The 21,688-nt window shown below is 66.9% G+C and overlaps 4 protein-coding genes across 4 annotated transcripts; 2 read left to right on the top strand and 2 right to left on the bottom strand.

Annotated features, from left to right (window-relative positions):
* Positions 1 to 2,588: 2,588 nt before the first annotated feature.
* On the top strand, positions 2,589 to 7,192 carry LOC136789517 (mitochondrial inner membrane protein OXA1L-like; the record flags this gene model as incomplete). Its single annotated transcript, XM_066989567.1, has 8 exons — positions 2,589 to 2,853; positions 3,741 to 3,884; positions 4,626 to 4,711; positions 4,814 to 4,978; positions 5,691 to 5,795; positions 6,599 to 6,773; positions 6,885 to 6,965; positions 7,055 to 7,192. Coding segments are annotated over 8 exons (1,122 nt in total), but the record flags the coding sequence as incomplete, so codon positions are not given.
* Positions 7,193 to 7,320: 128 nt separating this feature from the next.
* Positions 7,321 to 8,555, top strand: LOC136789518 (large ribosomal subunit protein mL52-like). Its single transcript, XM_066989568.1, has 5 exons — positions 7,321 to 7,468; positions 7,815 to 7,884; positions 7,987 to 8,054; positions 8,178 to 8,242; positions 8,348 to 8,555. The coding sequence occupies exons 1-5, from the start codon at positions 7,336 to 7,338 to the stop codon at positions 8,480 to 8,482; spliced, it is 471 nt and encodes a 156-aa protein (XP_066845669.1). The 5' UTR covers positions 7,321 to 7,335; the 3' UTR covers positions 8,483 to 8,555.
* An 860-nt stretch (positions 8,556 to 9,415) lies between these two features.
* On the bottom strand, positions 9,416 to 21,172 carry LOC125181815 (matrix metalloproteinase-14-like). Its single transcript, XM_066989569.1, is given in 11 exon segments — positions 9,416 to 10,546; positions 12,043 to 12,091; positions 12,094 to 12,160; positions 13,374 to 13,524; positions 14,453 to 14,591; positions 14,746 to 14,903; positions 14,993 to 15,154; positions 16,266 to 16,573; positions 17,625 to 17,747; positions 19,370 to 19,518; positions 21,072 to 21,172. Coding segments are annotated over 10 exon segments (2,199 nt in total). The 5' UTR covers positions 19,426 to 19,518; positions 21,072 to 21,172; the 3' UTR covers positions 9,416 to 9,560.
* LOC136789519 (uncharacterized) lies at positions 10,553 to 12,032 on the bottom strand (the record flags this gene model as incomplete). Its single annotated transcript, XM_066989570.1, has 1 exon — positions 10,553 to 12,032. A coding segment is annotated over exon 1 (1,368 nt), but the record flags the coding sequence as incomplete, so codon positions are not given.
* Positions 21,173 to 21,688: the final 516 nt, after the last annotated feature.

Below are 21,688 nucleotides of genomic sequence, written 5' to 3'. Positions count from 1 at the left end.
GGGATTTGGGGGTCCCAGCTCCACTTTGGGGGTCCCAGAGGGGATTTGGGGGTCCCAGCTCCACTTTGGGGGGTCCCGGGGGGATTTGGGGGGATCAGAGGGGATTTGGGGGTCCCAGCTCCACTTTGTGGGTCCCGGGGGGATTTGGGGGATCAGAGGGGATTTGGGGGTCCCAGCTCCACTTTGGGGGTCCCGGGGGGATTTGGGGGTCCCAGCTCCACTTTGGGGTCCCCCAGGGGATTTGGGGGGATCAGAGGGGATTTGGGGGGTCCCAGCTCCACTTTGGGGGGTCCCAGAGGGGATTTGGGGGTCCCAAGCTCCACTTTGGGGTCCCAGGGGGATTTGGGGGGATCAGAGGGGATTTGGGGGTCCCAGCTCCACTTTGGGGGTCCCCGAGGGGATTTGGGGGGATCAGAGGGATTTGGGGGTCCCAGCTCCACTTTGGGGGTCCCAGGGGGATTTGGGGGGATCAGAGGGGATTTGGGGGTCCCAGCTCCACTTTGGGGGTCCCAGAGGGGATTTGGGGGGTCCCAGCTCCACTTTGGGGGTCCCAGGGGGATTTGGGGGGATCAGAGGGATTTGGGGGTCCCAGCTCCACTTTGGGGGTCCCCGAGGGGATTTGGGGGGATCAGAGGGGATTTGGGGGGTCCCAGCTGCACTTTGGGGGTCCCAGGGGGATTTGGGGGGATCAGAGGGGATTTGGGGGTCCCAGCTCCACTTTGGGGGTCCCAGAGGGGATTTGGGGGTCCCAGCTCCACTTTGGGGGTCCCAGAGGGGATTTGGGGGGTCCCAGGGGGATTTGGGGGGATCAGAGGGGATTTGGGGGTCCCAGCTCCACTTTGGGGGTCCCAGAGGATTTGGGGGTCCCAGAGGGGATCTGGGGGGATCAGAGGGGATTTGGGGGGTCCCAGCTCCACTTTGGGGGTCCCGGGGGGATGTGGGGGGTCCCAGGATGGGGTTGGGGGGGTCAGGAGGGGTTTGGGGGGTCCTGACCCGTTTTTGGGGGTCCCAGGAAGGATTTGGGGGGATCGGGGGGTTTGGGGGTTCTAAGGGGATCTGGGGGGTCCCAGCCCCATTTTGGGGGGCCCAGAAGGAACTGGGGTCCCAGGAGGAGTCTGGGGGGCCCAAGGGACACTGCGGGGGTCCCAGCTCCATTTTGGGGTCCTGGGGGTTTCGGGGGTCCCCAAAGGATTTTGGGGCCCCCAGCCCCATTTCGGGGCTCCCCGGGGGCTTTGGGGAGGTTTTGGGGCCGCCCCCCCCCCTCGCGCCCCTCCTCCCCCCCCCGTTACCTCAGCGCCCGCCGGCGGCGCCTCAAGATGGCGGCGGGGCCGCTTCCCGCCCGCGTGACGTCACGGCCCCGCCCCCCGACGGGCCGCCCGCCTCCAAGATGGCGGCGGGGCTTCAACCCCCCCCCGCGGGGGACAGCGCGCATGCGCAGGGGGCTGCGTATATAAGGAAGCCCCGCCCCTTCCGGTCTCCCCTCGGACGGCCAAGATGGCGGCGGCCCTGCGGCTCCGGCCGCTGCTGCGGGCCCTGCGGGAGCAGGTGGGGGGGGGTGCGTGACGTCACGGGAGGGGGCCGTGACGTCACGGGGGCTCTGACGTCAGGTCTCCCTTTCCGTTTCCAGTCCCTGCGGGGGCCGCTGTGGGCACGGAGCCCCCGGGGGTGCGGCCCCCGCGGCCTGGGCACGGCCGGGGCCCGGGTAAGGGGGGGGGGGGGGGGGCTATGGGGTGGCCATGGGGCAGCCGTGGGGCACTTAGGGGTGTTACGGGGCGGTTTTGGGGTGATACGGGGCGGTTTTGGGGCCGGGGGGCAGCTGTGGGGAGGGTATAGGGCACCTGTGGGGCATTCGTGGGGTGGTTGTGGGGTGGGGGGGGCTGGGGGGTGGTTATAGGGCTCCTATGAGGTGTCATGGGGTGCTGTGGGGCGGTTTTGGGGTGCTATGGGGCAGTTGGGGGGTCGTTCTTGGGTGTTACGGGGTGATATGGGGTGCTGTGGGGTGCTATGGGGGTTATGGGGCTGGGGGGGGGTTATGGGGGGCTATAGGGCACTTATGGGGCGCTTATGGGGTGTTATAGAGCGCTATGGGGTGTTATGGGGTGCTACAGGGCAGCTTTGGGGTGTTATGGGGGAGTTCTGGGGTGGTGTGGGGTGGTTATGGGGCGATATGGGGCTGTGGGGTGTCTGTAGGGTGGTTATGGGGCATTTATGGGGTGATATAGGGCACTATGGGGCAGTTATGGGCAATATGGGGCGTTATGGGGTAGTTATGGGATGGCTGCGGGGCTGGGGGGCAGCTATGGGGTATCTATGGGGCTGGGGGGCCACTTATGGGGCTGGGGGGCCACTTATGGGGGCTGGGGGGGGGGGCCACCCTTTTACCTCCCCCTTCCCTTGCAGGCAGCCAGCACGGCCCCCACAGCCGCTGTGGGGCTGGGATCCCCCACTACAGGGTCAGAACCTCACATTTTGGGACAAAATAACCCAATTTTAGGACAAAATAGCCCCATTTTAGGACAGAATAACCCCATTTTGGGACAAAATAATCCGGTTTTGGGACAAAACAGCCCCGTGATGGGGCAAAGTGAGCCTATAATGGTGCAAAATGGGCCGTTTTGGGGCAAAATGAGTCCATAGTGGGGCAAAACGCCCCTGTTTCGGGGCAGGGAGCCCCCGCTGCGGGGCAGGAGCCCGTTGTGGGGCCGGGCGACCCCGCCGTGGGGCCGGAGCCCCCCGAGGTGCTGCTGGAGGAGCTGGGGCTGGGGGCCTGGACCCCCGTGGGGCTGGTGCAGAGCGCGCTGCAGGGGCTGCACCTCCACGCGGGGCTGCCCTGGTGGGCCGCCATCGTCCTCGGTGAGCGGGGCGACGGGGGCGGGGAGGGGGCCTGGGGGGTCGGGGAGGGGGCCTGGGGGGTCGGGGAGGGGGGCTGGGGGGGATTTGGTGGGTAGGGAGGGGGGTTTTGGGGGTCTCGGAGGGGGTTTGGGGGGATTTGGGGGGAGAAAAGGGGGATTTGGGGGGGAAAAAGGGGGGGTTGGGGGGTTGTGGGGTCGGGGAGGGGGTCTGGGGGGGATTTAGGGGGGGGAAGGGGATTTGGGGGGAAAAAAGGGGGGTTTGGGGGGGGAAAGGGAGGATTTGGGGGGGAAAAGCGGGGATTTGGGGGGGGGAAAAGGGGGTTTGGGGGGGATTTATGGGGTGGGGAGGGGGTTTATGGGGCCAGGTACGGGGGTTGTGGGGTCGGGGAGGGGGCTTGGGGGGGATTTTTTGGGGAAAAAGGGGGATTTGGGGGGAAAAAAAGGGGTTGGGGGGGGATTTGGGGGGGGTTTATGGGGTGGGGAGGGGTCTTGTGGGGTTGGGGAGGGGGTTTGGGGGGGATTTGGGGGGGAAAATGAGGGGTTTGGGGGTGTAAAAGGGGGTCTGGGGGGTCGGGGAGGGGCTTGGGGGGGCGATTCGGTTGGGGAAAAGTGGCATTTGGGGGGGGAAAAGGGAGGATTTGGGGGGAGAAAGGGGGCTTTAGGGGGGATTTATGGGCCGGGGGGGCGGTTATGGGGCCTTGGGGGGGGTTATGGGGCCGTGGGGGGGTTATGGGGCTGGGGAGGGGGTGGAAAAAAGGGGTTGGGGGTGGGAAAAGGGGGGTGGGGAGGAATTTATAGGGTCAGGGCCAGACCCGGGGGCTCGGGCAGGACCTACGGGGCCGCGAGGACCCCTCGGGACCCTACAACCCCCCCCTGCGCCCCCCCCAGGCACGGTGGGCGCCCGCGTGGCGCTGCTGCCCCTGGTGCTGCGGGGCCAGCGCGAGGCCGCCCGGCTCGGCGCCCACCTGCCCCAGCTGCAGCGCCTGCACCAGCGCCTGGCCGAGGCCCGGCGGGGCAGCGACCGCCTGCGGGGTGAGGGCGGGGCCCAAAGGGGGCGGGGCCTAGCGGGGTGTGGCCGGGGGGCGGGGCTAAGGGGGGCGGGGAGGGGCTAAAGGGGGTGGGGAGGGGCTAAAGGGGGGCGGGGAGGGGCTGTGGGGGGAGGGAGGGGAAGGGAGGGGAAGGGAGGGGGGGTATTGGGAGGGGGAGGGGCTCCTAGGGGAGGTGGGAGGGGCTAAAAGAAGGGGGCGGGGCCTAAAGGGGGCGGGGCTTAATGGGGTGTGGTCAGGGGGTGGGGTTAAAGGGGGAGGGAGAGCCATGGGGGGAGGGAGGGGGGCGGGGAGGGGAAGGGAGGGGGGTTATCGGAAGGGGGAGGGGCTCCTAGGGGAGGTGGGCGGGGCTAAAAGAGGGGGGCGGGGCCTAAAGGGGCGGGGCTTAATGGGGTGTGGCCGGGGGGCGGGGCTAAAGGGGGTGGGGAGGGGCTAAAGGGGGAGGGAGCGGGGATAGGAGTCGGGGAGGGGGGCGGGGCTTAGGAAAGGGGCGGGGCTTATGGAGGGGGCGGGGCTTATGGAGGGGGCGGGGCTAATAGAGGGGGCGGGGCTATAGGAGAGGGGGCGGGGCTTCGTCTTGTGGGTGGGGCCTCAATGTGGGCAGGGCTTCGTGCAGGGGCAGTGGTGCTACCGGGGGGGGGGCCTTAAAAGGGGCGTGTCCCCACCCGAGGGGGCGTGGCCTCCCACCCGGGGGCGTGTCCCGCGCTAGCCCCGCCCCCTCCCGCAGTGACCCGCGCCTACGCGGAGCTGGCGGCCTACCAGCGGCGCCACGACGTGCACCCGCTGCGCGGCTTCCTCGTGCCCCTCGTGCAGGTACCGGGGGCGGGGGGCGGGGTCACGGGGTGTGGGAGGGCGCGGGGTCAAAGGTCGCGACCCCTCGCTGACGCCCCCCACCCGGGGGGGGGCTTCGCGCAGACCCCGCTCTTCGTCTCCTTCTTCCTGGCGCTGCAGAAGATGGCGGCGGCGCCGGTGCCGGGGCTGCAGCGGGGGGGGCTGGGCTGGTTCCCGGACCTCTCGGCCCCCGACCCGCTGTACGCCCTGCCCCTCCTCGTCACCGCCTCCACCTGGCTCGTCCTCGAGGTGGGCGGGGCCTAAAGGGGGCGGGGCTAAAGGGGGAGGGGCCTAAAAGGGCGGGGAAGGGGGGGCGGGAGGGGATTCATGGCCCCCGGCCCGCCGCATGTCCCGCCCCTGCTCGCCTACGTGGGGCGTGCTCGAGGTGGGCGGGACTAAAGGGGGCGTGGCTAAAGGGGGAGGGGCCTAAAGGTGGGTGGGAGGGGCTTAAAGGCGGTGGGCGGGGCTTAAATGGGGGTGGGAGGGGTCCCCGATGCGTTGTGTGTCTCGCTTCTACTCCCGTGTATGGGTTGTGCATGAGGTGGGCGGGGCCTAAAGGGGCGGGGCTTAAGTGGGAGGAGCCTCGGGGGGCGTGGCCTAAAGGGGGAGGGGCTAAAATCCGGGTGGGAGGGGCCTGAAGGGGGTGGGAGGGGACTCGGGGCCCCCGAGGGGCCGGATGTCCTGCCCATCACTGCCTCGAGGTGGGCGTGGCTTAAAGGGGCGTGGCCTAAGTGGGTGTGAACATCGGGGGGCGTGGCCTAAAGGGGGAGGGGCTTAAGTGGGCGGGGAATTGAAGGGGAGGGGTTAAGGGGCAACGTTTGGGTAGGGTCTGCGTAAACACACCGGGCTTACCCAAAGGCGGGCGGGGTCTTTGGGGGGGGGGAGGGGGGAGGGGGCGTGGCCTCCCCGCGCTGGCCCCGCCCCCTCCCCGTCGCTAGCCCCGCCCCCCTGCCCCTCCCAGCTGGGGGCGGAGACGGGCGTGTCCAGCCCGGGGGCGGGGGCGATGCGCCAGGCGCTGCGCGTGATGCCGCTGCTCGTCCTGCCCTTCGTGCTGCACTTCCCCACGGTGAGGGCGGGGCCGGAAGGGGCGGGGCTTGGGGGCGGGGGTGGGGCTTAGCCGGGCGGGGGGCGGGGCTTAGCCGGGCGGGGGGGCGGGGCTTAGCCGGGCGGGGCCGGGGGAGGGGCTTAGTGAAAGGGGAGGGGCCTCCTGGAAGGGGGAGGGGCTTGCTGAAAGGGGCGGGATCTCCCCAAAAGGGGGCGTGGCCTGATGGGGCGGGGCTCGGAGGGGGCGGGGCCTCAGCTGTTGCCGGGCAGATTCAGCCAATGGCGTTTCCCCGCTAAGCTGTTGCTAGGAAACTGGGGGCGTGGCCGTAGCGATGGGTCACCTGTTGCCGGGCAGATTTCTGTGCCCTGCTTGTAAGCTGTTGCTAGGCAACGGGGGGCGTGGCCCCACTACACGTCACCTGTTGCCGGGCAGATTTCTTTTTCAGTGCGCCTCCCTGCCAGCTGTTGCTAGGCAACAGTAGGCGTGGCTCTGGCACGCATCACCTGTTGCCAGGCAGAATTCCTTGCTGGTATAAGCCGTTGCTAGGCAACAGTAGGCCCCGCTCCTGTACGCATCATCTGTTGCTAGGCAGATTTACCTTGTAGCATCCCCACCTGCAAGCTGTTGCTAGGCAACAGCAGGCGTGGCCCTTGCACACGTCACCTGTTGCCAGGCAGATTTACCCAGCAGCGTCTCACCCCCAAGCCGTTGCTAGGCAACAGTAGGCGTGGCCCCGGTACGCGTCACCTGTTGCCGGGCAGATTTACCTGCCGGCACCAGCGGTGTGCGTGTCCCCGCGCTGAGTGGCCGTGTCCCCGCGGCAGGCGGTGTTCCTCTACTGGCTGACCTCCAACTGCTTCAGCCTGCTGCAGACCGGCCTCCTGCGCGTCCCCGCCGTCCGCGCCCGCCTCCGCGTCCCCGCCCCCCCGCCGCCCCCGCCCCCCGCTGGGCCTGGCTCTGCCCCCTCCGCCGAGGGGGTCCTGGCGAAGCTGCGGCAGAGTGAGTCTGGGGGGGGGGGGGGAAATCGGGGGGAAAAGGGGGAAAAAGGGGGGTGAGGGGGGTGGGGGAGGGGCTTGGGGGGTCTCACGTCGTTCTCCCCCCCCCGTTCAGACTGGCGGGAGGCGCAGGCGGCCCAGCGGGGCGAGGAGCGCGAGTGGCGGCTGCGGCACCACCTCGACCTGGCGGCCAAGGGTGAGCGGGGGGCGGGGCCTGAGGGGCGAGGGGGAGGGGCTTCCAGCAAGCCCCGCCCCCTGCTGACGTCACATGCCCCCCCCCAACAGGCCCCCTGCGGCAGACCTTCAGCCACAACCCGCTCGCCACCCCCGCCGCCCCCACGCCCCCGGCGCCCCCCAAGAGGCCGTGGAAGGAGACGCTGGGCTGAGGGGGGGGGGGGCCAATAAACCACTCCTTTACCCGAATTTCCGCCTCGTGCCTCTCATTTGCGGCGTTTTGGGCCATTTTGGGCGGTTTGGGGGGGGTTTAGGAGGGTCGGGGGGAGGTTTCCAAGCGCCTTTTTGGCCCCCCGCGGCCGCCGTCGCCGCAAAATGGCGGCCGCCACGAGATGGCGGCGGCGGTGCCGTACAACATGGCGGCGCCCGCGTGCAGCCGCGGCCACGTGGGGCGGAAGTGGGCGGGGCTGCGCCGCGAGCCACTTCCGGCGGCGGCCATGGCGGCGCGCAGGGCGCTGCGGCTCGGTACGGGGGGCCGCGGTTGCCAGGGGCGTTGCTAGGGGGCGGGGCCTGGGGGGTTGTGGGCGTGGCCAGGGGCTGTGGGCGTGGCCAGGGAGCGGTGGGCGGGGCCTGGGGGTCGGGTGCGGGAGGGGGAGAGAGACCGGGGGGGGTTGTGGGCGGGGCTACGGGGCGGTGGGCGGGGCTTGTGGGTGGTGGGCGGGGCTATGAGGTGGGCGGGGCTTGAGGTGGGCGGGGCTTGAAGGGAAGCCGGGGGGGGGAGGGAGGGGGGGAGATGAGGGGGGCGTGGCTTCGATTGGGGGCGTGGCCTGCGCGTGGCCACGCCCCCTTTTCCTCGCCCCGCCCCCCCCAGCCGAGCTCCAGGCCCGGGCCATGCGCCCCGCCCCCGCCCCCCCCGTCCGGATTGGCCAATGGCGCGTGACGTAAGCACTCCTTATATGGCGGTGGGAGGGGGAAGGGGGGGGGGGCGGGCTCCAAATAAGGAGTGGGCGGGGCTAAAGTGGGCGTGGCTTCGTCCCCCGTAGGCGTGGCCTCGCCCCCAGCGCCTCCGGCTACGGCCCGCTGCGCGACCTCCCGGATTGGTCCTTCGCAGGTAGGCGGGGCTTAGCGGAAAGGGGGCGTGGCCAGCACGGGGGGGCGTGGCCAGCACGGAGGGGGGCGTGGCCTGCTCGGTCTGACCCCGCCCCCTCCCTCTCTTTCACGGCCCCGCCCCCAGACGGACGCCCCGCCCCCCTCTGGCGGGGGCAGCAGCGGCGGCGCCGCGAGGACGAGGCCCTGGCGGTGAGTGGTCACGTGACCCCCCCCCATGGCCCCGCCCCTCCTCCCCGAGGCCACGCCCACCTGGCGGCCACGCGCAGCCTGACTCGGCCCCGCCCCCTCCCGCAGCGCCGCGCCCTCGCCCTGAGCCAATCCCTGGATGGGGCCCACGGCAGGGGGCGGGGCCTCGAGGCCACGCCCAGCCCCGCCCTGCGCCCCAAGGGGCCCCAGTACGGACCAGTACGGACCAGCAAGGAGCAGTAACCAGCGGTTTGGACCAGTTTGGACCGGTTCGGAGCGTCCTGGAGCGGAATAAAGCTGGGCCTTGAGAACTGAACTTGTGGTGATGTCATTGGTGATGTCATTGATGACGTCATCGCGTGGGGGAGGGGCTTGGAGCTCCCTCCCAGTGCCCTCCAGTCCCTCCCAGTCCTTCCTAGTTTGTCCCAGTTTATCCCAGTCCTCTCCAGTCCCTCCCACTCCCTCCCAGTCTCCCCCAGTACCCCCCCAGAAGCCCCCCAGCCCCCTCCCAGTGCCCCCCAGCCCCCTCCCAGTGCCCCCCAGTCCCTCCCAGTCCCTCCCAGCCCCCTCCCAGTCCTCTTCCAGTCTCTCCCAGTCCCCTCCCAGTCTCTCCCAGTCCTCTCCAGTCCCTCCCAGTCCCTCCCAGACTCCCCCAGTACCCCCCCAGAAGCCTCCCAGCCCCTCCCAGCCCCTCCCAGTCCCTCCCAGCCCCTTCCCAGTCTCTCCCAGTCCCCTCCCAGTCCTCTCCCAGTCTCTCCCAGTCCCCTCCCAGTCCCTCCCAGTCCTCTCCCAGCCCACCCAAGCCCCCTCCCAGTCTCTCCCAGTCCCTCCCAGTCTCTCCCAGTCCCTCCCAGCCCCTCCCAGTCCCCGTCCCCGCACCACACCCATTATCGTCCGTCAGTTCTTTATTAATTAATTAATTAATTAATTACCCCTCCCCAACCCCACCCCGGGGGCGGGGCCCGGTCGCCCCTCTCCCCCCCCACTCCCGCCCCGCAGGATTTGGGGGGGGGGGGGGTTGGGTCCCCCCCGGGCTCCCCTCCCCCACCCCCCCCCCCCCCCCCAAAAAAATTTCCCCAAAACGGTAAAAAAACAAGAAAAACGCGCGGCCCCTCCCCCCCCCTATATACACCGGGCCCCGCCCCCCTCGTTTGCATAGCCCCGCCCCTCCCTCAGAGCCCCGCCCCCTGCCATGCACCGCGCCTTGATATTTGGCCACGCCCCCCCTCCCTGCCGGCAGCCAATCGGAGGCCTCCGCTCTACGGACGGCCCCGCCCCCTCCGGCAGGCCCCGCCCCCCCGGTCCCGCGGCGGGGGCGGGGTCAGGGGGGAGGGGGCGTGGCCAAGCCGCTGACCTCGCCCAGCCAGGTCAGGGGGCGGGGCCTCGGGAGGAGGGGGCGGGGCCAAGGAGAGGCCCCGCCCAGAGCACCATGAGGGGGGCGTGGCCACGGGAAGCACCGCCCACAGCGGGCAGGAGAAAGGGGGCGGGGACAGGAGGGCGGGGGCGTGGCCTCGTGGTGGGCGGGGCCTCCGGGAGGGGGCGTGGCCTGGTGAAGTGGGCGTGGTCTTTGGGGGTGTGGGCATGGCCTGGTAAAGTGGGCGTGGCCTCCGGGAGGGGGCGTGGCCTCCCAGCCCCCGTTGCCTCCATATGTATTGGGGGGGGGGGGGTGGGGGGTGGGGGCAGGGCCATATATGGGAATGTGGGCGTGGCCTGAGTGATTGTGGGCGTGGCCTGATGAGAGTGGGCGTGGCCTTCCAGCCCCCATTGACTGGGAGGGGAGTAACGGAGGGGGGTGGGGGCAGTGGGCGGGGCTTGTGGCCGGGAAGGGGCGGGGCCTCCTGACGTGGGCGGGGCCTGTGTGCACGTGGGCGTGGCTTGCGAGGGCGTGGCCTGGGCGGGGTGGGCGTGGCCTGGGCGGCGTGGGCGTGGCCTGGGCGGCGTGGGCGTGGCCTAGACGCGGGGCAGCAGCGAGCGCTGGCAGCGCAGGAGCCGCTTCGGGGCCCCGCGGCGGCGGCAGAGCAGGGCCAGGGCCGCCAGGGCCCCCGCGCCCCCCAGCAGCGCCAGGGGGGCGGCGACGGCGCCGGGCCCCGCCCCCACCTCGATGACGATGACCTCGGTGTCCCCGCCCCCCGGCGGGCCGGGGGGGGGGCGGGCCCGAGGGGGCGGGGCCGGGGCCGGGGCCCGGGCGGGGCTCGGTGCCGCAGCCCAGCCAATCGCGCAGCGCCGACTTGGGGTAGCCGGGGGTGACGCGGAGCTGCTGGTTGTCGAACTGCCAATAGCGGCCGCCCTTGTAGAAGTAGGTGAAGGCTGGGGGGGTATATATCGCGATATGAGCCGCGGTGTCGCGATAGGGGCCTGGGTATCGCGATATGGGTCTGGGTATCGCGATACGGGCCCGGGTAGCGCGATATGGGCCTGGGTAGTGCGATATGGGCCCGGGTAGCGCGATATGGGCCTGGGTAGTGTGATATGGGCCCGGGTAGCGCGATAGGAGCCGGTATATCGCGATACGGGTGAGGGTATCACGATATGGGTGGGAGGGGGCATCGCGGTATGGGCCCAGGTAGCGTGATATGGGCCCGGGTATCGTGATAGGAGCCGGTATATCGCGGTATGGGCCCAGGTAGCGCGATATGGGCCCGGGTAGCGCGATATGGGCCTTGGGAGTGCGATATGGGCCTGGGTATCGTGATATGGGCCCGGGTAGCGCAATATGGGCCCGGGTATCGCGATATGGGCCCGGGTAGTGCAATATGGGCCCGGGTATCGCGATAGGAGCCGGTATATCGTGATATGGGTGAGGGTATCGCGATATGGGAGGGGGTATTGGGATACTGAAATATGGGCAGGGGTATTGCGATGTGGGTGGGGGTATCGGGGTGGGGGTGGGGGTATCGGGGTGGGGGTGGGGGTATCGCGATACGGGCGGGTATTGGGATACGGGGAGGTATCGGGGTCGGGGGAGGTATCGGGATACGGGGCGACATCGCGATATGGGATGGTATCGGGCTGGGGGGGGCACTGGGATGTGGCAGGATATCGCGATATGGGGGGGACATTGCGATAGCGGGGCATGGGGACGGAGATATCAGGATATAGGGATATCGGGATATGGGGATATGGGGATGTCGGGATATCAGGATATAGGGATATCGGGATAAGGGGATATCGGGATATCGGGATATGGGGATATGGGGATATCGGGATATCAGGATATAGGGATATCGGGATAAGGGGATATCGGGATATCGGGATATGGGGATATGGGGATATCGGGATATCAGGATATAGGGATATCGGGATAAGGGGATATCGGGATATGGGGATACGGGGATATGGGGATGTTGGGATATGGGGATATTGGGACGTGGGGATGTCGTGACATGGGGATATTGGGATATCGGGATATGGGGATGTCGGGATATGGGGATACCGGGATATGGGGATGTGGGGATATGGGGATACCGGGATATGGGGATATGGGGATATGGGGATATTGGGACATGGGGATGTCGTGACATGGGGATATTGGGATATCGGGATATGGGGATGTCGGGATATGGGGATATTGGGACATGGGGATGTCGCGACATGGGGATATGGGGATACCAGGATATGGGGATATCGGGATATGGGGATATTGGGATATGGGGATATCGGGATATGGGGATATTGGGACATGGGGATGTCGCGACATGGGGATATGGGGATATGGGGATATCGGGGTATGGGGCTACAGGGACACGGGGATATCGGGACACGGGGATATCGCGATATGCGCCCCTCCCCCCCCCCCCCCTCACCGTCGTCGGGCCCCATGAAGGCGCCGCGGGGGGACTCGGGGACCCCCCCCCCCAGACCTCGATGCCCTTCGGGTACTCGGGGTCCACAGCGCCGCGCTCCTCGCTGAAGCGGTAGTACCTGGGGGGGGGGGGGCGGGGGGGGTCACCGACGTCCTTACGGGGTTGGGGGCATCGTTACGGGGTCGGGGGCCTCGTTATGGGGTCAGGGGCCTCGTTACGGGGTCAGGGTGTCGTTACGGGGTCGGGGGCATCGTTATGGGGTTTGGGGGCCTCGTTATGGGGTCGGGGACCTCGTTATGGGGTCAGGGGCATCGTTATGGGGTCAGGGGCGTCGTTATGGAGTCGGGGACCTCATTACGGGGTCGGGGACCTCGTTACGGGGTCGGGGGCATCGTTACAGGGTCAGGGGTGTCGTTATGGGGTCGGGGGTGTTGTTATGGGGTCAGGGGCATCGTTATGGGGTCGGGGACCTCGTTATGGGGTCAGGGGCATCGTTATGGGGTCAGGGGCGTCGTTATGGAGTCGGGGACCTCATTACGGGGTCGGGGACCTCGTTATGGGGTCGGGGGCCTCGTTACGGGGTCAGGGGCGTCGTTATGGAGTCGGGGACCTCATTACGGGGTCGGGAACCTCGTTATGGGGTCAGGGGACGTTACGGGGCCAGGGACGCCGTTAACGGGACGGCCCGCGAAGAAGGTTCCAGAAGGCCCCAAAAGGTCCCAAGAAGAGGCCCCAGAAGGTTCCAGGAAAAGACCCCCAGAAGAGTCCAGAGGAGCCCAGAAGGTTCCAGAATGTCCCGGAAGGTCCCAAAAGGCCCCAGAAGGTTCTAGAAGGTCCCAGGTAGAGGCCCCAGAAGGTTCCCAGAAGATCCGGAAAGGCCCCAGGAGGTTCCCAAAGGCCCCAGAAGGTTCCAGAAGGCCCCAGAAGGTTTGCGAAGGTCCCAGAAAGTCCCAGAAGGCCCCAGAAGGATCCCAAAAGTCCCAGAAGACCCCGAAAGCTCCCAGACTGTTCCAGAAGACCCCAGAAGGCCCCAAAAGGTCCCGGAAGGATCCCAAAGGCCCTGGAAGGCTCCAAAAGGCCCCAGAAGACCCCAGAAGGCCCCAGAAGGTTCCAGAAGTCCCAGGAGGCCCCAGAAGGATCCCAAAGGTCCCAGAAGGTTCCAGAAGACCCCGAAAGCTCCCAGACTGTTCCAGAAGTTCCAGAAGACCCCCGAAGGCCCCAAAAGGTCCCGGAAGGATCCCAAAGGCCCTGGAAGGCCCCAGAAGGCCCCGAAAGGTCCCAGAAGGCCGCGGAAGGCCCCAGAAGGCCGCAGAAGGTTCCAGAAGACGCACTTGTTGCCCCGGAAGAAGTAGGTCTTGCCGCTGGGCAGCCAGAGCAGGGCGGCGTCGATGCGGTCGTGGGGCAGCCCCCGGCCCAGGTCCCGCAGCGGCCGCGGGTAGCCCGGCTCCAGCACGGCCTCGTCGAACACCCAGTGCTTGTCCCCTGCGGGCGGGGCGGGGGCGGGGTCGGCCGTGGACACGCCCCCCCCCCCCAAGGCCCCTCCCCCACGGCCTCCGTCCCCAAAACTCCGTCTTCACGGCCTCCACCCCAAATCTTCCGCCCCACGGCCTCCATCCCATGGCCTTCGCCCCATGGCCTCCATCCCCATGGCCTCCACCTCACAACCCCCACCCCACAACCTCCACCCCATATCCTCACCCCCACGGCCTCCACCCCACGTCCTCCTCACCCCCATGACCTCCACCCTACAACCTCCATTCCCACGTCCTCCACACCCCCTTATCCTCCAGCCCAAATCCTTCACCCCGCGTCCTCCTCACCCCCGCGTCCTCCATCCCCACGTCCTCCATCCCCACACCTTCCACCCCCGTGTCCTCCATCCTCACCCCCCACATCCTCCTCACCCCCGTGGCCTCCACCCCATGGCCTCTGCCCTACAACCTCCACCCCAAATCCTCCATCCCGCATCCTCCTCACCCCGCATCCTCCGTCCCCACGTCCTCCATCCCCACACCTTCCACCCCCGTGTCCTCCATCCTCACCCCCCACATCCTCCTCACCCCCGTGGCCTCCACCCCATGGCCTCTGCCCTACAACCTCCACCCCAAATCCTCCATCCCGCATCCTCCTCACCCCGCATCCTCCGTCCCCACGTCCTCCATCCCCACACCTTCCACCCCCGTGTCCTCCATCCTCACCCCCCACATCCTCCTCACCCCCGTGGCCTCCACCCCATGGCCTCTGCCCTACAACCTCCACCCCAAATCCTCCATCCCGCATCCTCCTCACCCCGCATCCTCCGTCCCCACATCCTCCACCCCGCATCCTCCTCACCCCCGTGGCCTCTGCCCCATAGCCACCCCCCCCCACCTCCTCCACCCCCCCCCCACCCCCCCAGCCCCTCCCCCACCTTTGAAGAAGACGAACTTCCCGTCCTTCCTCTCGTAGGCCGTGTTGATCCCCGCGGGCAGCCCCACCCAGAACTGCCCGATGGGCAGCGGGTACCCGTCCATCACCCGCCGGTCCCGCACGCGCCAGAACCACCGCTCCTATTGGCCGACAAACCCCCACCCCGCCCCATGACGTCACCGCCGTGGGGACACCCCCGCCGTGGGGACACCCCCACCGTGGGGACACCCCCACCATGGGGACGTCAAGGAGGGGGAGGGGGGGGTGGGAACGCTCCCCGCGCCCTGCCCCCACCTTGAAGACGAACATCTCCCCCCGCAGCATGGCGATGGTGTCAAAGTCCCCGTCGCAGATCCGGGGGCCGTACGGGGGGCCCGGGGGCCGCGCGGGGTCGTGGGGGCGGGCGGTGGTCCCGGGGCCGGCGGGCGGGAGGCTCGGGCCCATCACGGTCCCTGGGAAGGTCACAATTTGGGGAGGGGGGGGAGGGTCAGTGCCGAGGGCGGGGTTTTTTTTGGGGGGGGGGAGGGGGGTGGCGACCAACCGTAGAGCTGCTGGATGCCGCGTCGGTCGTCGTCGGGCAGGACGAAGGCCTCGGTGTCCATCCATTGGTAGAAGGGCGCCATGATGGCCGACGGGTCGCTGGAGTGCTCCAGGCCCAGCGCGTGGCCCAGCTCGTGCACGGCCACCAGGAACAGGTCGTTCCCTGGGGGGGGGGAGGGGTCGGCGGGGGTCAGCGGGGGTCGGCGGGGGTCGGCGGGGGTCAATGGGGGTCAACTGGGGTCAATGGGGGTCAATGGGGGTCATCGGGGGTCAGTGGGAGTCAATGGGGGTCATTGGGGGTCAACGGGGGTCATCGGGGGTCAATGGGGGTCAATGGGGGTCAATGGGGGTCAACGGGGGTCAATGGGGGCCAAAAGAACCCAATGGGGGCCAATGGGGGTCAATGGGAGTCAACGGTGGCCAATGAGGGTCAAAGGTGGCCAATGAGGGTCAGTGAGGGCCAATGGGGGCCCACGGGGACCAACGGGGGGGGGTCCTTAGGGGCCAATGGGGGTCATTGGGGGGGTCTGTGGGGGCCAACGGGGGTCAACAGAAGTCAACGGTGGCCAATGGGGGACTTAAAGGGGGTCAATGGGGCTCAAAGTGGGGCCAAAAGAGTCCGAAGGGGGCCAAAAGAGCTCCAAGTTGGCCAACAAAGCCCCAGGGTGGCCAATGAAGCCCCGAGGTGGCCAACAGGGGGCAATGGTGGCCAGCGGGGGTCAACAGAAGTCAACGGTGGCCAACTGGGGGGGAATTAATGAAGCTCAGAAAGGGCCAAAAGAGCTCAAAGGGGCCGAAAGAGCTCAAAGTGGGCCAAAAGAGCCCCAGGTAGACCAAGGAAGCCCCAAGGTGGCCAACGGGGGGGTCCATGGGGGCCAGCGGGGGCCAATGAGGGTCAACAGAAGTCAGCGGTGGCTGTTGGGAGGGATCAATGAAGCTCAGAAAGGGCCAAAAGAGCTCAAAGGGGCCGAAAGAGCTCAAAGTGGGCCCAAAGAGCTCCGAGTTGGGCCAAAAGAGCTCCAAGTGGGCCAAAAGAGCTCAAAGTGGGCCCAAAGAGCTCCGAGTTGGGCCAAAAGAGCTCCAAGTGGGCCAACAGAAGTCAACGAAAGTCAACGGTGGCCAACGGGGGAGAATCAACGAAGCTACGAAAGGGCCAAAAGAGCTGAAAGTGGGCCCAAAGAGCTGAAGGTGGGCCCAAAGAGCTCCGAGTCAACCAACGAAGCCCCGAGGTGGCCAACGGGGGTCTCCCAGCCCCCCCCCAAGCCCCTACTCACCGCTCAGGTCATCGTTGCGGGCGGTCCAGGGCTCGGCGCCGTCGAAGTGCGTGTCGCCGCCGATGTGGGGGCCGGGGAAGTAGGCGTGGGCCAGGAAGCCGCCCTCGCCGTCGAAGGGCGTGCTGTCGCCGTGGAAGCCCTCGGCGAAGAAGATGACGATGTCGGCCGGCGGCGCCCGGCCCCGCCGCACCTCGCCGTAGGGCACCTCGCGGAAGCGCAGCGGCGCGGCGCCCGCCCACACCGCGAAGGCCCGCCGGATGGCGCCCAGCGTGGCCGCCTCCCCCACCTTGGGGGTGTAGTTCTGGATGCTGCAGGGGCAGGGGGGGGGAGGGAGGACGGCCTCACCGCGGGTCCCCCCCCCGGCGCTCCCGGTGTCCAACGGCCACCGGAAGCGGGCCTCCCAGTGCTCCCAGTGCCCAAAAACCACCAAAAGGGGGCCTCCCAGTGCTCCCAATGCCCAAAAACCAATAGAAGGGGGCCTCCCAGTGCTCCCAGTGCCCAAAAAACAATAGAAGGGGGGTCCCAGTGGTCCCAGTGCCCAAAAACTATAGAAGAGGGCCTCCCAGTGCTCCCAGTACCCAACAACCACCAAAAGGGGGCCTCCCAGTGCTCCCAGTACCCAATATCCACCAAAAGGGGGCCTCCCAGTGCTCCCAGTGCCCAAAAACCAATGGAAGGGGGCCTCCCAGTGCTCCCAGTACCCAATATCCACCAGAAGGGGCCTCCCAGTGCTTCCAGTGCCCAAAAACCAATAGAAGAGGGCCTTCCAGTGCTCCCCGTGCCCAAAAACCAATAGAAGGGGGCCTCCCAGTGCCCAACGACCACCAAAAGGGGGCCTCCCAGTGCTCCCAGTACCCAATATCCACCAAAAGGGGGCCTCCCAGTGCTCCCAGTGCCCAAAAACCAATAGTAGGGGGCCTCCCAGTACCCAACGACCACCAAAAGGGGGCCTCCCAGTGCTCCCAGTACCCAATATCCACCAAAAGGGGGCCTCCCAGTACCCAAAAACCAATAGAAGGGGGCCTCCCAGTGCTCCCAGTGCCCAAAAACCAATAGAAGGGGCCCTCCCAGCTCTCCCAGCACCCCTCACCCCCCCCCCTCAGGCTGCCCTTCCAGTGCCTCCAGTACTCCCAGTATCTGCCCCAGTGCTCCCCGCAGCCCCTCCCAGTGCTCCCAGTAACCCCAAGGGTTCCAGTAACCACCCCAGTGCTCCCAGTGTCCATCCCAGTGCTCCCAGCAGCCCCCTCCCAATGCTCCCAGAACCCTCCCAGCGCTCCCAATGCTCCCCAGTGCTCCCAGTATCCGCCCCAGTGCTCCCAGCGGCCCCCTCCCAGCGCTCCCAGTGCCCCCAGTGCGCACCAGTAGGTGACCTCGCGCTGCTCCCACTTCATGCCCTGGATGGCGTAGCGCCGCCGCCGCACGTTGGCCTTCAGCTCGGCCCCGAACTTGTCGGGGACCCCGCAGCGGGGGCGGCGCATGGCCCTGGGGGTTGGAGGACCCGCGCTGGAGGACCAACACCCCCACGGCCATAGAGAGGACCCGCGGCCCCCCCAGAACCATAGAGAGCTGGGGGGACCCACACCCCAGTGACCGCGGAGGGTTGGAGGACCAGCGGCCCAGTAACCATAGAGGGCTGGAGGACCTCCGCCCCACCCACCTACCATAGGTGGCGTTTGGAGGACCAACAGCCCAACGACCATAGAGACTCGGAGGACCAACAGCCAGAGAGAGCTGGAGGACCAACAGGCCAACACCAACGACGGTTGGAGGACCCACACCCCAAGGCCCAACCACGGTTGGAGGACCCAAGTCCCAGCAACCGTAGGTGACCTCTGGAGGACCAACACCCCAACGACCATAGAGGGTGGTTGGAGGACCCACAGCCCCGCCAACAGCCATGGTTGGAGGACCAACAGCCCCAAAACCATCGAGGAGTGGAGGACCCACAGCCCAGCAACCACTGATAACGTGTGGAGGACCACCAGCCCAACAGCCATAGGTGATATTTGGAGGACCCACACCCCAAGACCCAGCCACGGTTGGAGGACCCAAGTCCCAGCAACCGTAGGTGACGTCTGGAGGACCAACACCCCAACATCGACAACGCTCGGAGGACCAACACCCCACCAACCAACAGGAACTCTTGGAGGACCAACACCTCTACTGTTATTAGTGAGGTTTGGAGGACCTACACCCCCCCAAAACCAACGCTGGTTGGAGGACCAACACCCCACCGGCCACTGGTGACATCTGGAGGACCAACACCCCGACGGCCACCAAGGTTTGGAGGACCAACAGCCCCAAAACCATCGAGGAGTGGAGGGCCAACCCCTCTACTGTCATTACTGGTGTCTGGAGGACCAACAGCCCATCAACCATCGGTGACGATTGGAGGACCAACAGCCCCAAAAACAACGACGACATTTGGAGGACCAACACCCCAACAACCATAGAGGCTGTTTGGAGGACCAACACCCCAAGAACCATAGAGGCTGTTTGGAGGACCAACACCCCAACAACCATAGATGATATTTGGAGGCCCAACGCCCCAAGAACCATAGAGGCCGTTTGGAGGCCCAATACCCCAAGAACCATAGAGGCTGTTTGGAGGACCAACACCCCAAGAACCATAGAGGCCACTTGGAGGACCAACACCTCAAGAACCATAGATGATATTTGGAGGCCCAACACCCCAACAACCATACAGGCCGTTTGGAGGCCCAACACCCCAAGAACCATAGAGGCTATTTGGAGGACCAACACCTCAAGAACCATAGAGGCTGTTTGGAGGACCAGCACCCCAAGAACCATAGATGATATTTGGAGGCCCAACACCCCCCACAACCATAGAGGCCGTTTGGAGGCCCAACACCCCAACAACCATAGAGGCTGTTTGGAGGACCAACACCCCAAGAACCATAGAGGCCGTTTGGAGGCCCAACACCCCAACAACCATAGATGATATTTGGAGGCCCAACACCCCAAGAACCATAGAGGCCGTTTGGAGGCCCAACACCCCAAGAACCATAGACGATATTTGGAGTCCCAACACCCCAAGACCGCAGAGGCCCTCTGGCGGCCCAGCGCCCCCCGGCCGTGCCCACCTGATGGTGTCGGGGTCGGCGGTGCCGGTGACGCGCAGGCCGTAGAAGCGCTGCATGGCCGCCAGCGCGGCTGCCAGCGAGTGCGGGGGGCGCTGGGGGTGGGCGCGCAGGTCCCCGGGGGGGAGGTACCCGTACTGCTGCAGCCAGGCCTGGGCGGGATTACGGGGGATTAGGGGGGGATTGGGAGGGAGATATGGGGGATTGGGGGGGCAATATAGGGAGCTATGGGGGTGATTGGCGGGATTATGGGGGGGGTATAGGAGATTATGAGAGGGTTATGGGGGATTGGGGGGATTATGGGGGGGCTGGGGGGGGATTATGGGGCATTATAGGGGGACATGGGGGTATTGGGGCAGGATATGGGGGGATTAGAGGAGATTAGGAGATGGTTATGGGGGATTATGGTGGGGCTGGGGGGATTATGGGGGGATTTGGGGGATACGGGGGGTTATAGGGGATTATGGGGGGGGGGTGGAAGGTTGTGGGGGATTATGGGGGATAGAGGGGGGATATGGGGGATTACAGGGGAGATTTGGGGGGGGGATTGTGGGGGGTTAGGGAGGCTTATGGGGATTATGGCGGGGTTATATGGGGGTTGTGGAGAGCTATGGGGGTGTTTGTAAGGGGACACAGGGCTTATAGGGGATTTTGGGGGAGGTTATGGGGGGCATGGGGGGGCTACGGGGGATCTGGAGGGGCTATAGGGGATTATAGGGGATATGGGGGGGGCATACGGGGGGGTTAGGGGGCGGATTATGGGGGATTTATGGGGATTATGGGGGATTTATGGGGATTTGGGGGGGTTATAGGGGATTGTGGGGGGATTTGGGGGGCTATGGGGTTATGGGCGGGGGTCTGGGGGGGGTTCTGAGCCCCCCGCCCCTCCCCATGCCTCTTTCGGGCGCGTCCGTCCCGTGACAGCCCCCCCCCCCGCCTCCCGCCGCCGCCTGTCCCGTGACTGGGGGGAGGGGCGGAAAATTGGGCGGGGGGGGGGGGTATGGGATTGGGGGGATTAGGGAGTTTTGGGGGGATTGGGGGGTTTGGGGGGATTAGGGGGTTTTGGGGGGGTTGGGGGGATTTAGGGGATTGGGGGTTACGGGGGGATTACGGGGTGGGGGGGATTAGGGGATTGGGGGGGATTAGGGGATTGGGGGATTAATGGGATTGGGGGGGGGGTTATGGGGTGGGGGAGGGGTTGTGTGGGGGTGTTGCGGGGGGGGGCAGGGAGAGCCGGCAGCCGGGACAAAGGGCCGGGGGCGGCCGGACACGTCCCGTGCTTTTTTTGGGCCGAAAAAGGGCGGAAAAGGGCAAAAAGCCAAAAAAAAACCGGGAAAGGGACCGAAAAAAAAAAAACAAAAAACGAGGAACGGGGAAAAAAAAAAAAAAAAAAAAAAAAGGGGAGAAAAAGGGAAAATTTGGGAAAAGGGAGGGGGGAGGGGGGCAACGTGGCTCGGGGGGGAAGGGACAAAGAAGGGGGGGGGAGACCCAAAAAGGGGAGAATCGGCCCCAAAATTGGGGGGTGGGGGGGGATTGGGGGGGGGGGGGGGGGAGGGGTTTGGGGGGGGGTCAAAGGGGGCAAAGGGGGGGGGTAAAGGGGGGGGGGGGGGTCCCTAAAAGTTTGGGGGGGAGGGAATTGAGGGGGGGGGGGCTGAGGGTGGGTGATGACGTCACGATGACGTCACCGCGGGGGGGGGGTCCTCACCTCGGGGCTGAAGCGGGGCTGGGGGGCGGCGGGGGGGGGGCAGCGCCCCCAGGAGCAGCCCCAGCAGCAGCGGCCGCGCCATGGCCGAATGCGGGGGGGGGGGGCGGGGGGGGATGAAGGCAGAGGGGGGGAGGGGCTTGGGGAGGGGGAGGGGATAAAGGGGGGAGGGGCCTGGGGGGGAGGGGCCTGGGGGGGGTAAAGGGGGAGAGAGAAAGGATGGGGGGGGTGAAATTGGGGGGGGGGCCCTAAAATGGGAGGGGGGTCCCTAAATATGGGGGGGGGGGCCTAAAATGGGGAGGGGGACCCCAAAAATGGGGATGGGGGGGGGTCCCTAGAAGGGGGAGGGGGTCCCTAAATATGGGGGAGGGGGTCCCTAAATATGGGGGGGTCCCTAAATATGGGGGGTCCCTAAATATGGGGGGGGTCCCTAAATATGGGGGGGGTCCCTAAATATGGGGGGGGGTCCCTAAATATGGGGGGGGGTTAAAATGGGGAGGGGGACCCCAAAATGGGGGAGCAGGGGGGGGGGTTCCCTAGAAGGGGAGGGGGTCCCTAAATATGGGGGGTCCCTAAATATGGGGGGGGTTAAAATGGGGAGGGGGGACCCCAAAATGGGG

The sequence above is a fragment of the Anser cygnoides genome, unplaced genomic scaffold, assembly GCF_040182565.1.
Source record: "Anser cygnoides isolate HZ-2024a breed goose unplaced genomic scaffold, Taihu_goose_T2T_genome scaffold_52_1, whole genome shotgun sequence".
In the NCBI taxonomy this organism is placed as follows: domain Eukaryota; kingdom Metazoa; phylum Chordata; class Aves; order Anseriformes; family Anatidae; genus Anser; species Anser cygnoides.
The sequence above is the reverse complement of the archived record's forward strand: the minus strand, read 5'-3'. Positions and strand labels throughout refer to the sequence as shown.